Source organism: Dama dama, chromosome 19 (assembly GCF_033118175.1).
Source record: "Dama dama isolate Ldn47 chromosome 19, ASM3311817v1, whole genome shotgun sequence".
Classification (NCBI taxonomy): Eukaryota; Metazoa; Chordata; class Mammalia; order Artiodactyla; family Cervidae; genus Dama; species Dama dama.
In genome coordinates, this window is record NC_083699.1 from 32378406 (window position 1) to 32394633 (window position 16228).

The window sequence follows — 16228 nt, forward strand, 5'->3', positions numbered from 1 at the left end:
GGTTTACTCTGAAGGCTGAGGCACCTAGAGAGACTAACGAGGTAAACAGCTCCAGAGGCTGGCTGGCTGGCTTCCTCTCTGCTGACAGTGGTAAGAGGCATTTCTGACGTGTGGTTGCAGGTGTGCTGACTGCCCACGTGACCTCCTCTCTGCAGAGGCTGCACAGTGCTCTCTAGGGATCTCCTTCCTGAGAGGCAGCTTCAGGCCTCACTGAGCCCCTGGAGCTCCTTCCCTACTTCTCACTTCTGCACCTCCTGTACATCTTTCTTAGGGACTTGAAGCTAACAGTGTGTTTAGGCAGCTGGCTAGGAAGAAAATCCAAGAGGAAGCATGTAGGAAAGTCCTTCGGGAACAGGCATTTTTTTTTAAACAGCCCAAATTAGGAATATTTGGTTCTTTGACCTAAAATTACAATACTTTGAGCCAAAATGAATTTGCAGTGATTTTTCAACAAAATGTAGGATATGGAGGCACAAAACTCCACATATGGCCTCACTGAATCTAACCATTCAACCTGAGCTTGAGCAATGTCAGTCTTCACAAACAGGTTCCCCAGTCATTTAAGATATGCATAAATGTGTATGTGGTGATAACTGTCTTTAGTAGAAGAACTGGAATTTTAGGGCACTTTAGGTCAACATTAGTTGAATTGCATGCTGTTAGGTATTACATAGTCTATGCATAGGCTAGATCATACCATGTAGAATATAAAACAGGTCCAAAGTTACATCACGGCAAGAGTGGTTGCTGTTACCTGTATTGTAATGGCATTGTAACACAATGACTATGTCTCACTGACTGACACTGAGGCCAAGACAGCCGCAGAGGACACTTCAGGGCAGTCCCTGGGAGAGATCTGTACCCCAGAGACAGAGCTGATTGTTTACATCAGCTGTGAAAGTGCAAATACTCAATTACATTAGAAGGTGATACGGCACTTTTCAAGTGTTTTTCATGTCATGTGATTAACAATTAGCCATCCATCCATTCATTAACAAGTATTTATTAAATACTTACTAGGTACCCCAGAAGAGGAAACGGCAACCCACTCCAGTATTCCTGCCTGAAAAATTCCATGGACAGAGGAACCTGGGAGGCTGCAGTCCAAGGGGATGCAGACAGTCAGATATGACTGAGCAACTGATCACGGACGCAGGTACCAGACACTGTTTTAGCTCTTGAGGTACAGTGTTACATAAGAGACAAGATCCCTTTCCTCATTGAGGTTACATTTTAAAGTGGACAGAGAACAGACAGAAAGGTAAATTAAAAACAAATAAGGGAAGACAAAGTGATAAATCTAAGAGTGAAAAACAAAATCTGAGGTGCTATGCAGCAACTGGTGGTCAGCTTCAGGTTTTCTGAGGCGTTGACACTTGAGCTAGAATCTGAAGGACAAAAAGGAACCTGCCACACCACGATGTGGGAGAAGAATGTTCCCTGCAGAGGAAAGAATGGAGACGGCAGGCAATGGGGCTGTTGTTCAAGATGAACAGAGAGCACGGTTGTGCCCCTGGAGCTGGTGAAGGGCTGAGACGCAGAAGAAGCTGGAAAGGAGATCAGGTGCCAGGCCTGAGGCAGGATGATGACCAAAAAAAAAAAAGAGGGTTTAAGAATAGAATAAAATGAGAAACAGAAGGAATACTGGGATCAGATAATACAGAAATGGAGATTGGAAGCACTGAACTTGCCCCAGGCGTGGTTTTCATCTGGGTCTCCCTGTTGTTTAGAACAGTCTCTAATAAAGCCGATCTGCGGTGCCATTCTTTATCAGTCTTGAAATAAAGAATGTGGCACTTTTCGTTCTCTTTAAGAATCTGAGATTCTACCACAGTGCCCATTGGAATTTACCACTTTTTTCTTGATTACCAACATAGTACATATTTATGACAGAACATTTGGAAAATACAGATAAGCTAATGGAAGAAATTAAATCACTCCCAAGTACAGCCACCCAAGGAAAACTACTGTGAACATTTGGGCACAGACTCTCTTGATGATTATACAGTGCAGTGATTCAGAATACAGGCTTTGGAGTCTGGGAGGAAATCATGACTTTATAACTTGCTAAATGAGAGTTGTTCATTTTTAGTCTATCTTAATTGCTTATAAAATGCCATGCAAATGTCTGCAATATCTTTAAGCCTCAGTTTTCTCATCTGCAGGATGAGAACAGTAATATTACCTTCCTCATAGGCCTGTTGGGGCTTCCCTCATAGCTCAGTTGGTAAAGAATCTGCCTGCAATGCAGGAGACCTGGGTTCATTTCCTGGGTTGGGAAGATCCGCTGGAGTAGAGAATGGCAACCCACTCCAGTATTCTTGCCTGGAGAATCCCATGGGCAGAGGAGCCTGGTGGGCTACAGTCCACTGGGTTGCAGAGAGTCGGACATGACTTAGCGACTAAACCACCACCAGGCCTGCTGGGAGGATTAAATAAGAATCCATGCAAAGCTCCTGAGGCAGTGCCTGGCACAGAGTATGTATTCTAAACACTCAGTTATGTCCGACTCTTTGTGACCCCATGGACTATACAGTACATGAAATTCTCCAGGCCAGAATACTGGATTGGGTAACCATTTCCTTCTCCAGCAGATCTTCCCAACCCAGGGACTGAACCTAGGTCTCCCGCATTGCAGGTGGATTCTTTACCAGCTGAGCCACCAGGGAAGTCATTCCAAACACATTAGGTATTAAGTTATTAGAATTTTATGAACCTGGGATCATACTGTAAAGTTATCAGTATATAAATTAGTATTCCTATTATCACTAGACATTTTTACATGGTCTTAAATATTTTTCTATGTTGTAGTTTTTAATGGTTTTATAGCATTTTACTGTAGAGATAATAATTTAGTTAATTCTGCTGTGGTACACTTGGGCTATTCCCAATTTTCACCACTTAAAAAAAATTCTACAGATAAAACATTGCAAACTTTTACGACTATTTCTCTAAGATAAATTCTAAGAAGTGGCTGGGTCAAGTGGCATGTATATTTCCAAGACTCTGTGACACATTTTATTATGTCTTCTGCTAAGGATTTAGATTAAACCCTCGATAAGAATAATGTCGGGAAGTAAGTAGTTCACGTATGTGTGCAGTTTCGTAGGTCTGATTTACCACCAGCTTGGCGAAATACAACCCCCACCCCCATGCCTCACGCCTTTTTCCCCACACCTGTTCACACCTTCTGGTCAGCACCATCCTCTCTCATTCCTTAAGGAAGCTTCTCAGTTCCAGGCTTCCAGCTGAGCAAATATGCTTACAGTTTTCTGATTTGCTTACAGTTTTCTGATTTGCTAGGAATTCTGCACTTAGTCACTTCACCTGAAGCTACAAACGGATAGCACTTTTAGTACATTAGAAATCCAAGCCCCTCATCTTATAATGCAGAAACTAAAGTGGAAGGGAGCAAATGCCTTGTTTAAGTCGATCATCTGGTGCACGCCACTGCTGGACAGCAACTCAAAGCTAGCTCATTCCTTTATCTCTAGTACCTAGTTTAGCAGCCAACATGTATAGACAGCCATTAATGTTTGCTGATAACTACTTGAAGTAATTTACAGCCTTTTAAGATTTTGCAGCTGGAAAGAACCATAAAGGTGTGGAAAAATGAGACTACATTGATTAATGAGGTATATTATTGTTGTTCAGTCGCTCAGTCGTGTCCGACTCTTTGCAACCCTCTGGACTGCAGCCCTCTAGGCTCCTCTGTCTATGGGATTTTCTAGGCAAGAACAATGGAGTGGGTTGCCATTTTCTTCTCTAAATTAGGTATGATGTTTAGTTATTAGTGACAAGGTAGAGTAACAACTCTGGTCTCTCAATTCCCAGGACATACCAGGAGAAACCAGGCTTCCTGGGTTGAGATGGGCATCAGATAGAGAAGGGATTCACCTAAGTTTGCCTTGTTCCAGAGAGAGCAAAGACAGAGGTAAGAAAACAGGTAGTTGCTGGTAGACCAATTTCAGCCTAATTCAGGGAAGACCTTTTTAATAGTCAGGATTGTCCAAAACTGAAATAGATTTTCTTGAAAAGAAGTGAGCTGTTCCTAACTGGAAATGTTCAAATAGAAACAAGGTATGTTTGAATAAATAATCTGTCAAGTATGTTTAAGAAGAAAAACTTTTGTGTGACTGGTTGGAATAGATGACTTCTAAGGTCTCCACCAGAACAAAGATTAACTGATTTTATGACTAGATAGACAGATGGACAATTTTTTTTCTGGTTGATATGTTACTTTGTGCTTATGTCTTTTTAGTGTGGACCCAATGTCTCCTCCTCACAAATAGGAATAGATAAATTCTAAAGTCTTTTCTTCCCCAAGAGTCTATGGTTCTAAATAATCTTTTTAGTGTTAATTCCGTGTATTATACACAGTAGGAGTTCAAAAGAAACTTAAATTCTCTTTTAAGTCAGAAAATTCTACATTTAAGATAAATTGAGCTACAGCCTCCATGCAGTTGAACAATTGGAACTCAGCTGGTCTCAATCAAATCTATCAGTTGATCACATTCAAGAGCACTAAATATGCATTAACTTTTTTTTTAAATAAAAAGGTTAAAACTAAAAGAAGAAATTTGGGTGGACTGTATTGTGATGAGATTAAAGTGTTCTCTTACTAGGCTTCTGATTGATGATATGAAATTTGACTGGAATTACTTGGTTCATGGGGTCGCAGAGTCAGACACGATTGAGCGACTGAACTGATTTCCTAGAATATAGAGAACTTTTTAATATTAAATTGCTAGTATGATTTAATTGCACTTCAAGTATGAAATTACTGAAAGACTGCCCATTGTATAATACTTTTGTCCAAATTCTAGTGGTAAGATTGACACATAAATGAACCATATTACGGGAATACTTTCAATTTGCAAGATTTCCCATCAGTAATAGAAATGGAGGTCCTGACAAGTTCATACTTGGATTGGGTGAAAAGCTCCACTCTCAAATAGTCATCTCGCAAAGCTTTGGTGAGAATCATAGATGGGACCTGTGATGCATTCTTTGCAAATCTAACCAGGAAGGAAATGGATAAAAAACAGCCAAGGATGCCTTTTTTGGCTTCCCTTTTCCCTTTCTTTCTTTCCCCACCCCCCTCTCTTATTAGAAGGTTAAACAAGGAAAAGTAATGTTCAAATTATTTAATTTATTAACACTGTCATTGTTTTGAACACTCTTAACAGTAAAAAAAAAAAAGAAAGAAAAATTATGGCTCAAGTCAAGATGGGCTATCATTGATTAGAATTTCTCAGCTCTGCCTTTTTTCCCCACCCAGTGAGGAAAATGTGTATTTCAGGGATAGCAAGATCTTCTACGTTTCAGACATTGTGCTAGATGTCAGATAGAGAAAAAAAAAAAACAACAATCAGGCATGAAGCTTTACCTCATAGAAGCATAGCAAATGCATAGCATAGGTTCATCACGGGAGCCTGATGAGACTCGGGAGTTCTTCCTGACCCAAAACTCCGGACAGTCACTGCTAATCTACCACAGAATTGTAAGAGTTGACAACTATTAGTCACCCCATGTAGGAAGTCAAAAGTTCTCTGGTAACCAGGTCTCATTCTAACAGTTATAGTCATGGTTTGTTCATGTCTATAAAGACCCACTTCAACCTAGAGGGCTGGGAGGGAGCACAAAAAGGAGGCAATAGATGTATATTTAAGATTCACGGTGCTGATTCACGTTGTCGAACGGCAGAAACCAACAGAACACTGGAAAGCAATTATCCTCCAATTTTTAAAAAAAGACCCACTTCTTATGTCTCTTTGTTTGACTTTTTAAATTCCACTCTCAGAAACATGAAACAGAAAAAATAAACCAAAAAGCTACCTCCACAGCTGCTTTCGCTCTTTCAAATTCTTCTTCTAAGGAATGGTTTCTGGAAAGCAAGGCGCTCCCCCAGCGCTGCTCTTTGGTCAGTCGAGCCTGAAATAAACCAAACATAATTTTGGAATCACGTAATATAAAATACAAACATTTTTCCTTTTCTCATAGTACCCTAGACTTTAAGAAGCACCTGTGATTGACGTCACTTTTGGAGTACTTCGCAAGTAGAACGATTCTTAAACGGGGACGGTGCCAAAATGTGCGTCCCACTCACACGCAGGCATCTTCTAACAGAGCGTCTCAGCCGAGCTCATATTAAAACATCAACACCCAGGCCCCACCTCCCAAAGATCATACATCTCATTGGTCTAGGTTCACGGCGTTGATAGGTTCGGAAGTCTTCCCCACAGTTAGGCTGGAATCTCCATTATAGAATACACCTGGAAGCTGAGGTTTGCGCTTTCAGCTTGTTAGGAGGATCAGCCTCAGGTGAAGCTGGGAAGGCCGCAGCCACGGAAGGCAGCTGCTAGGCCTTTCTCCTTCTACTTGAGCTGGGCTTCATGCTGAGTTCTCTTTCCTTTGCCTTCCCTCTCTTGGCACACATCTGTCTCATGCCACATTTCCTCAGGTCACTGCTCTCTGCTCAATAGTCACTTGGATAAAATCATGTCTGGTAATGCCAACTGCTTTGTCACAATTAATAGGAAATGTGATACACAACTTAGCTAAATGTAAATATTTTCAGAAGATCCCCCACAAAGAGTTTGCTAGAATTAAAAAAAATATATATCTGTTTTAAATTTCACAAACAATGATTACATTCTTTTTGAAAAAATTAATCATGGTAAATCAGAGGCATAATTCTAGACCTTTTCCCCTTGAATTTGCATGTATATTTATGCACCCATGGATAGAATATCACAGTGTTTCAAAAAGCTTTTGGAAACATAAATGGTGCTCTTCTGTAGCTTGTTTTTTTTTTTATTCAGCAATGTACCTTGGAGAGTCTCCACATGTTGCACTCCTAGATCTACCTCAGTCTTTCCCCAAGGATTTCCTAGTAAGTATACACTGTATGTTGATTAGAACTCTCTCCATGAGCATTGAATGTGTCTGATTTTTCTCCATGTGATTGCTTGTTTTCTTATCTTCTTCTCTGATCCTCTTGCTCTGCTGTGGGGTCCACAGGGGGAGGACTTTGGTAACTCTTGTATTGCCCCACCCTGAGCCCAGGGTCTGACAAGTGATACATGCCCCAAGGATGCTTGTGGATGGATTGTGGGGGGAGGGCCAGCACTGCTAAGGCAGCTAGGCCTTGGGGAGCAGGGGGAGAGAGGCTAGGAGTCAAGTCCCCTACCCCCTTTCACTTCAGGGCAGGGGTGGCTCCCTGGCCACGTGGGAGATTGCTGTTCTGCAGGGGTGCTCAACCCCTGCTTCTAGGGGAATTACTTGAACAGACCTGGGCCCCACCCCAGACCAATGAAGTGATCTTTGAAGGTGGGGCCCAGGAATTAAATGTTTGAAAAGCTCTGTAGTGATTTTTAAAAGTAGTCACATTTGAAAACCAAAACAATGGCAAAACTTTGCTCTTCACCCAGCACTTACCATCTATTCTGTTCGGTTGCTTTTCATTCTTTCTCCACCATTAGTGGTCCTCAAGAGGAACCCCCCTCTTTAATGATTACACAGTATTCAATCCCTGTGTTGGGAAGATCCCCTGGAAGAAGAAATGGCAACCCACTCCAGTATGCTTGCCTGGGAAATCTCATGGACAGAAGAGCCTGGCGGGCTACAGACCATGGGGTCGTAAAGAATCGGACACGACTTAGAGACTGAACACCACCAATACCAGGGCTTTCTACATGCCAGGTACTGCTTCAAGTCCTTTACCTACTGGAACTCATGTTGTCCTTTCAACAACCTGAGGTAAGTACTAGCATTGACTTCATGACCCTGAAGCACAGAGGGCTGACTTGACTTGCCCCTGGTCTCACGGCTAGTTCAGCGGTAGGACCATTGCTTCTGGGCCATGCTGAAAACCACTGCATGCACTGCCTCTCACAGGAGGCTGTACTCAACTGGCCATTTTAGGAAGATGCAAAATATAGAAAAGCTGTCCCTTGGAGACAGGGACATTCATGCAAGGTTGAGAGAGCTAGCCAAGAAGCTGTCTAGAATACCGTGGGCTGAAAATAATAATAATAAAGTAATTACTAGGAATGTTTCTGAGCATAAACAAGTCTTAGACTGCCTTCTGCCTTAATGGATGTGAAAGGTTAATTTATTGGAACACTAACTTATGTTTTCTCCTCTTTGATGTATTTATTCCCTGCTATATCCCTGGCCTCTCCTTCTAAGAGTAGGTACTCCACAAATAATCAGTAAATATACTGTCAGGGAATACATGAGTGACCAAATTAAAGGTATTTCTCTTTCCTACTCCCAGAAGGTGGCTGTGTGTTCCCAGTCAAGGTTTCATGGCCAATCTGGAGGCTAAGGAGAGTGTATAGGAGATTGAAAGGGACTTGATTTTTGTGCTATACCTGGACTGGCAGATGTCTGTGCTAGTAAACTCTGGTTTGGAGGTGGAGTGGGGATGGCTGCAGGATGCCCTAGTGGGGTTTCTGGTAAAGAGTGATGCCTGTGAGTAGCTCAGGGTTGAGGCCTCTGGAGCAGTGCCTATGGTCAGAAAAGGGAAGGTGATGAAGGCAGGTCAAGGCAGTGATGCTATTGCTTTGGCATCAGTGCCTTGCTGACTGGTGCGCGAGGCTCAGTGGCCTCCCAAACAAGCATCCTCCCTTATTCTCTGGGCCCTGTAGAAGTTACTGTATTTCTCTAATCCAGAAAATTGAGTCAGGGAGGTGAAAACTGGCAGAGGCTCCAGAGATTAGGATATGAACGTGTCTTTTAGGGGGGCCACCATTCAGCCCACTGCCACCCTCATCTGACACTCTTGGGTGACAATATATTTGCTTAACAAATATAAAGGCGCAGATGATTTATAAGCTTTTAGAACTGATAACCTATTAGGATCTTACAGCCTGGTAGAGAAGTTAATGCCAGAGATGATATGACTTTATTGTCTTATAGACAGTTAATCAACCTTGTATCTAACTTGGTAAACTTTTTATTTTGACATTTCTTTCCCAGCTGGCTATGTAAATCTCTGTTCCTTATTCCTTTGCTTTTAGAACCAATTCTTTCATTTTCCTGCAGGTTTGTTCATGAAATAAATATTTGTTGAGATAAAGTTAAAAAAAAAGGACACACATGGTAAGAAATAAACTTTGTGCATTTATATAATAATGAAAGACATTAGGAGAAGAAAGAGGAACACTAACATTTTTATCCCGAAGGCACCTCCTTTAATTAGAGGCACTTTTCACCAGTGAAATATGATCTGTCTTTCCTGTGAAGCCTGACCGAACAGGACTCCATTACTGTCACTGGCTTCCCTTCATCAATGTTTCACGACCCAAGTGGATTATGAATCATAGGATGCAAAGGGCACCATATATCAGGAAGAAGAAAATCTCTCAGGATTCTAGACTTACAGTTTATGTTCTCTTAACTGCCTAAAATAGTAAATGTAAATACAATCTTACCGTGCAAATGAAATTTCGTTTTGATAGGACAGTTACTATTTAGGTAAATGTTATTTCCCACACTGTTAGGAAAGCCTGATGTTATTACTAATTTGAATGTTAGCTACCTCACATTTTAAAGCCATATATTTTTCCTAAGGAAGCATAAAATAAATGCTATAAAATCTAAGTAGATACTGAATGTAAACAAAGGCAGTTTTCAAGCTGAGGGTGGTATACATCTAAAGGTTCTCAAACATTTTAGCAACTCAGCAGTGCCCAGGCATGCTGATTTAGGGCTGAGAATGAAAAACAGACTAAACACACAGTCAAGAATAGCCTTCATTTTGAACAATATTTTTTTTTTTACATCTAATTTCATTACGGGCAAAACTGTAACATGGAAAAACATAAATAATGCTAGTAAACTGCAGATATTTCTTAATATTTAACTAGAGGAATGATAAACAAGACAGTTACACCTGTAAGTTTGACTTACAGCTATTTTGGTAGCACAATGGCTGTAATAGCAGTTCTCAAGCTTTAGCGTGCATTAGAATCACCCACAGGTCACCTTCAGTTTGCAGGGCTCCACCCCTTGGGTTTCTGAGTCAGTAGGTGTGGGGTGGGGTATAGAATTCTCATTTCTAACAAGTTCCCAAGTGATACTGACACTGCTGATTTAGGGACCACACTGTGAGAACTTCTGATCTAGGAATTGACATTATGTGTATGTGGGTGGAACTCTGGAGTTCACAAATATACTCTGATGTAGTCATTTCTTTCCTTCTTTGCATGGTTTTGAAAAATGCTCCACAATTAACAGTTACCTCCTGGAAGTGCTTTGGCTTTAAAAACAGCATTTTAATTCGTTTAAGCTAATTGGATTTTAGGGTATTACAGTCTCCAAAGAAGGAAAGTATTTAATTCCCCCAGCTGTTGATTGCACTGAATGACTGGCACTAGGTGAAGGGAGAGAAGAAAGAATTAAATAACTCTGAAAATAATATTATGCTTTATTCTCTTTATTCAAAATTATGGCTGTGATCAAAACAGTCATATGATCAAAACAGTCAAATATGATTTGCAAATGACTGTATTTGTGGCTGTGGTGGTCCTAGCATAATTTTCTTGGCTAACATCTAAAGCCATTGTTCATAGCTCCTGATACAATTGATAGATATCTTCCACCAAAACACATTTTAAAAAGGCTTAGCATCTTTCTGAAGGAATTGGAGGAGAAAAGGGATTTGCTTAACTGTAGAGAAGAAAAATATAACAACTAGCAGAGATATATAACAGTCATTAAAAACAGCCTCTCTAAAGTCAGTTTGCCTGGGATCAAATCCTGGTTTACCATTTACTATTAATGGTGACCTTGGACAAATTACTTAACCTTTATAATCCTCAGTTTTTTGGGAGGGTGGGACATGCCACTTGGTTTGTGAGATCTTGTTGTTGTTCAGTTGCTAAGTCCTGTCTGACTCTTTGCGACCCCGTGGACTACAGCACACCAGGCTTCCCTGTCCTTCACTATCTCCCAGGGTTTGAGCAAACTCATGTCCATTGAATCGATAATGTCATCTTACCATCTTATCCTCTGTTGCCTCCTCCTCCTCCTGCCTTCAGTCTTTCCCAGCATCAGGGTCTTTTCCAATGAGTTGGTTCTTATGCGTCTGGTGGCCAAAATATTGGAGCTTCAGCTTCAGCATCAGTCAGTTCAGTCACTCAGTTGTGTCTAACTCTTTGCGACCCTATGGACTGCAGCACACCAGGCCTCCCTGTCCATCATCAACTCCCTGACCTTGGTCAAACTCATGTCCATCGAGTCAGTGATGCCATCCAACCATCTCATCCTCTGTCATCTCCTTCTCCTCCCACCTTCAATCTTTCCCAGCATGAAGGTCTTTTCCAAAGAGTCAGTTCTTCGATTCAGGTGGCCAAAGTATTGGAGCTTCAGCTTTAGCATCAGTCCTCCCAAAGAATATTCAGGACTGATTCCCTTTAGGATGGACTGGTTGGATGTCCTTGTAGTCCAAGGGACTCTCAAGAGTCTTCTCCAACACCACAGTTCAAAAGCATCAGTTCTTCAACAGAAAGCTTTCTTTATGGTCCAAACTCACATCCATACATGACTACTGGAAAAGTCATTTTGATTTAGGTCATACCTGAATGGCTTAGTGGTTTTCCCTACTTTCTTCAATTTAAGTCTGAATTTGGCAATAAGGAGTTCATGATCTCAGCCACAGTCAGTGCCAGGTCTTATTTTTGCTGACTGTGTAGAGCTTCTCCATTTTCGGCTGCAAAGAATATAATCAGTCTGATTTTGGTACTGACCATCTGGTGAGGGCCATGTATAGAGTCGTCACATGTATTGTTGGAAGAGGGTGTTTGCTATGACCTGTGCATTCTCTTGGCAAAACTTGGTTAGCCTTTGCCCTGCTTCATTCTGTACTTCAAGGCCAAATGTGCCTGTTACTCCAGGTATCTCTTGACTTCCTACTTTTGCGTTCCAGTCCCCTATGATGAGAAGGACATCTTTTTGGGTGTTAGTTCTAGAAGGTCTTGTAGGTCATCATAGAACCGTTCAGCTTCTTCAGCATTAGTGGTTGGGGCATAGACTTGAATTACTGTGATACTGAATGGTTTGCCTTGGAAACAAACTGAGATCATCAGCATCAGTCCTTCCAGTGAATATTCAGGGTTGATTTCCTTTAGGATTGACTGATTTGATCTTCTTGCTATTCAAGGGACTCTCAAGAGTCTTCTCCAGCACCACAGTTTGAAAGCATCAATTCTTTGGCACTCAGCCTTCTTTATGTTCCAACTCTTACATCTGTACGTGACTATTGGAAAAACCATAGCTTTGAATATACAGACCTTTGCTGGTGAAGTGTTACTGTAATTTTTCTGCTTAGGGCTTATCAGGCGTGACTTTGGAAATTCGATTTTTAAAAAAACTGTGTTTAGAACACTTTTGTTTAATCTGGACTCATTAATCTGGACTCATGACAGAACAGATCATCTAAATACTTTCTTCATTAAGATGGCCATGATATTTTTTCTTAATCAGCCAGCAGACATTTATCATTGAAAGTACAGAAAAAAGGTGTAGCTTTTGTGTCAAGAGCAGATTCCCAGAGCTTTGTGCAAAGGTGGGTAGCCCATGGTTCCTGTCTGCCTCCAACCATGCAATTCTATGTTATGGACTATCAAGGCAAATCAGGACTGATTTTTAAAGAAAATGAGCAGTCTATTAGCAAACACAACTAAAAATTATTTTTTGGAACTAGCTTCAAATGCTAAAGGAATAAAAATTTATCCTTTCACGTTTCCCATCTTTAACCATTAGCCTCTATTTTCAAATTTAAAAAAATGACAAACATTTTGTTTCTCCTTTTTGTTAGCATTCCTTATTTTCTCACTATATAAAAAGTATTTGTTGAGTACCTAATATGTGTGGATTATCTACTATGAAAATGATCTTCAGCTTTCTTTCTTTTTGCCCTCCTGCTGACCTTGTCTTTCTGCCTTCTTGGTTTTGTTACTTCTTTCCATCTTCTCCTGCTTTCTTCCTCACTGGTAGCTTACTGTGTGTTGCCAGGAGGGTAAGAGGGATGATGATGTGGCTCCTGTGCTGTCTTCCAAAAAGCAAAACTATATTTATATTCATAGTGTATTATCTAATTGTTTCTACTAGATATAAAGTTCTTCCTACTTCTTAAAATCTGTCTCATCTTTCGAACTTTTCCACTGCCTCACTGATGGCTTTATGGATGGCAGACATTGTCTCATTCATTAAATTGAAAAGGAATGGCATGGAAACCATTAGCATTTCTAAGAGTAAGAGGTTGAGAATGAATTTGGGAGGGGAGGCACAAAAATGTGCATGGCCTCAGATCAGATGACAATCCTAATTCATCTTCAGATTTTCTGGAAGGAAGTGATATTTTTTAAAACCACTTAACTCATATTAACCCTCTAAACTAAGTAATAATCAGGGCTAGCAATGAGAAGGGAAATCGATGGTCTGTGAGTTCCCTCAGGTAGAGAAGTCTGATGTGGCTGATAAGAGGTGACATGTGATGAAGAACAAGGACTTTAGAAGCTGATGGGTTTGATCTGAGTGCTGGCTCCTCTCCATCTTAGCTGTGTCACCTTGGGAAAACTACTTCTGTTCTCTGGGATGCATTGCTCATTAATGGAGAAAACGTTAATTCTCAAGATTATTGTAAACATTTCAAATAGTATATTAGGAATATATTACATTACTATTAGTATGCCTTTCCTTTTCCACTACGCCTTCAAACATTTAGAAAACATATCTGCACTTTTAAAGTTTAAACTGTTCTGGTTGGGGACACTGCCAACTTGATGAATTATGACAATGTGGAAGGAAGCATTTGCTCTGCCAAAATCAGCAGAATCAGAGTGATTCTGTTCACTCTGATTCAAATAATGAGTCAGGATTATGACTCAGTATTTGATAGCCTGGCTGCCTCACCTTCTTGTGTAGTCCAGCTTAGGTTAAGAAGAGCCTGTCTTGGAGCTGTCCTTCCAGTGTCCACATTGAAAAAGAAATTTGTGAACCATCACTCTTTGGTGGAAGTTGGATTCTTTTTTTTTTTTTTTGTCTTACCACTATCGCAACTCCTTCATGGAAAAAGCTAATTTTATATCATTAAAAAGCTAATTTTATATCATTGAAGAATTTCTTCAATTCTTCAAAAATTTTTTAATTTTTCAGATATCATAATTTCTTTAAATGGTTAGCTGCAGGGAATACAAATTACACAGTTTGCATAATATCAAGAAAGTTTATTCTTCAATATACAGATTATAGAATTTATTATAATTTCCTGTCACTCTGATTAGTGTATTCAAAGCACTATTTGAAAGAGACTAGTCTATTTTTCTTTTTCCCCATTTTGAAAAGAAAATGAACATAAGAATTCTTCTCATTGTTAGCTTTCATTCTCTTTGTGATTTTGAAATATGATTTTTAAGCAAGGCTTTTAAATAATTCCTCACCTGTTAAACTAAGATTATTTATGTTGGCTTGAGAGAGAATACATTTCCTTGATTTTCCTGTGAACCATCTGAGTGTTAGTAGAGCAGTAACAAAATTTTGATGAGCTGAAATTTTTTACTTGAATAGTTTGCAAGTCAGTTTTAAGTCAAATTTTCATACTGCTTCATCATCTTATTTATATAAAGAGATCATATATTTAAGAGCAGTATGCTTGTTAGAGTAAAAACACCTTTCTGTTTTTTTTTTATTACAGGTAGGTAAGTCAGTCTGTTTTCTTGCTGTTCCATTTGAGTGACTTAATATTTTAAATGATTAAATCCCAAATTCATGAAATTTTCCTACTTTAACCATAGGCTGGAATTACAACTAGGAGGTTGTAAATTTGCTTAGTTTAGGCAAATCTTGTTAAGTAAACATGCAGCATTAAAAAAAATAATTTAAAGGATAAACACTGTACAAATAATTGGTAACCTTCTAAAAGGATTCACTATGATTTATCCAGACAGAACTATCTCAGGGCAATTAACATTATGTTTTGGAGGACAATGTTGGGAATCTCATACAAATTTTCCAAAGCATATTGTGTTTGCTTAAAGGCACACCAGTGGGTAAGTGGACAATGTGGTGGGATGAAATCAGACAACCAGCAGGGGAGTAGCAGTCACTGGAATAATAAGATGAGTGCATTGTGGGTCTCCATGGCAACCGAGGACCCCAGCTGATCCTCCCCCCTCCAGCTCCCTGTGGAACAGCCCACCTGTGCCAGGCCTCCCCCTGCTGCAGAAATAAGTGTTCTTTTGCCACATTAAACTGTTCCAAGGATTCCAGTTTATGAAACAGCACTAGTTACTTTGCTGCTGCTGCTGCTAAGTCGCTTCACTTGTGTCCGACGCTGTGCGACCCCATAGATGGCAGCCCACCTGAATCTAAATCTCTAATGCACTTATCAAGAAATGCTTCTCTAGTAAATGCTATCAATTTGCTTTTTTTAAAGATACACTTAAATGAACAAAGATGAAAAGCATGGTACCTTTACAATTCATTAAGCTTCCCAGGGTTACTTGTTCTGAAAGTTAGCTGACTCATTTTCCTGCCAAGTTCCGGGAGCAGTAATGCCCACCTCTCTCTTGTAGAGTTGCTGTTAGGGGCTTACAACTGTTTCCAGATGCCTTGCATTTTCTTTCTATCTGTGTCCTCCTTTTCTTGGCCACTGACTGGTTGTGAGTGCATTGACAATTTCCTTAGTCTCAGTGTACTTTAGTTTCCCCCCTTATAAAATGGGGGTAATAAATACACTTACATCATCGAGTCATTTGTTAGGATCAAAAGAGCTAATTAATATATATTAGAAGGCCTTCTCATAGCACTCAGTAATATTTGCTATTATCATGGTTATCCCTTTACTCACTTCAGACAAAGTATCTCCTCTCTTAGTTTCAGTATCTTATCTAATAACACTCAGGAAAATCTCTTCTGCTCATTTCATCCTACTTATTTCCACAGAGATTATAGATGTGTGAATGTGGATACATTTCTTAAGAGATACATTTCTTTGTGGTTTTAGATCAAGGCTGTATACCCTTGTAAAGTGTTTGAGCAAATGACAAGATTGAGATAGACTTGGGTTTTCTTGGCACAGCCTTAACCACAGGAGGTAACTAGTTATAGGCAGGTCAGTTACACTGAAGTCGAGGGTCAAATAGTGGAGAGACAGGTCTGGTTTACTTATACGAGGGATGTTGGGTGCCCCAATAAAAGGATTTTGACTCTACCAAGA

The 16228-nt window shown here is 40.1% G+C and overlaps 1 protein-coding gene across 3 annotated transcripts in view; it reads right to left on the bottom strand.

The window, feature by feature from the left end:
• PEX5L (peroxisomal biogenesis factor 5 like) overlaps nt 1-16228 on the bottom strand; it is a 194385-nt gene that overhangs the window by 82413 nt on the left and 95744 nt on the right. For all 3 annotated transcript variants that reach the window (XM_061167887.1, XM_061167886.1, XM_061167888.1), the window contains one exon: nt 5839-5934. In XM_061167887.1, coding sequence (XP_061023870.1) covers nt 5839-5934 — 96 coding nt within the window. The remainder of the gene's footprint in view (nt 1-5838; nt 5935-16228) is intronic.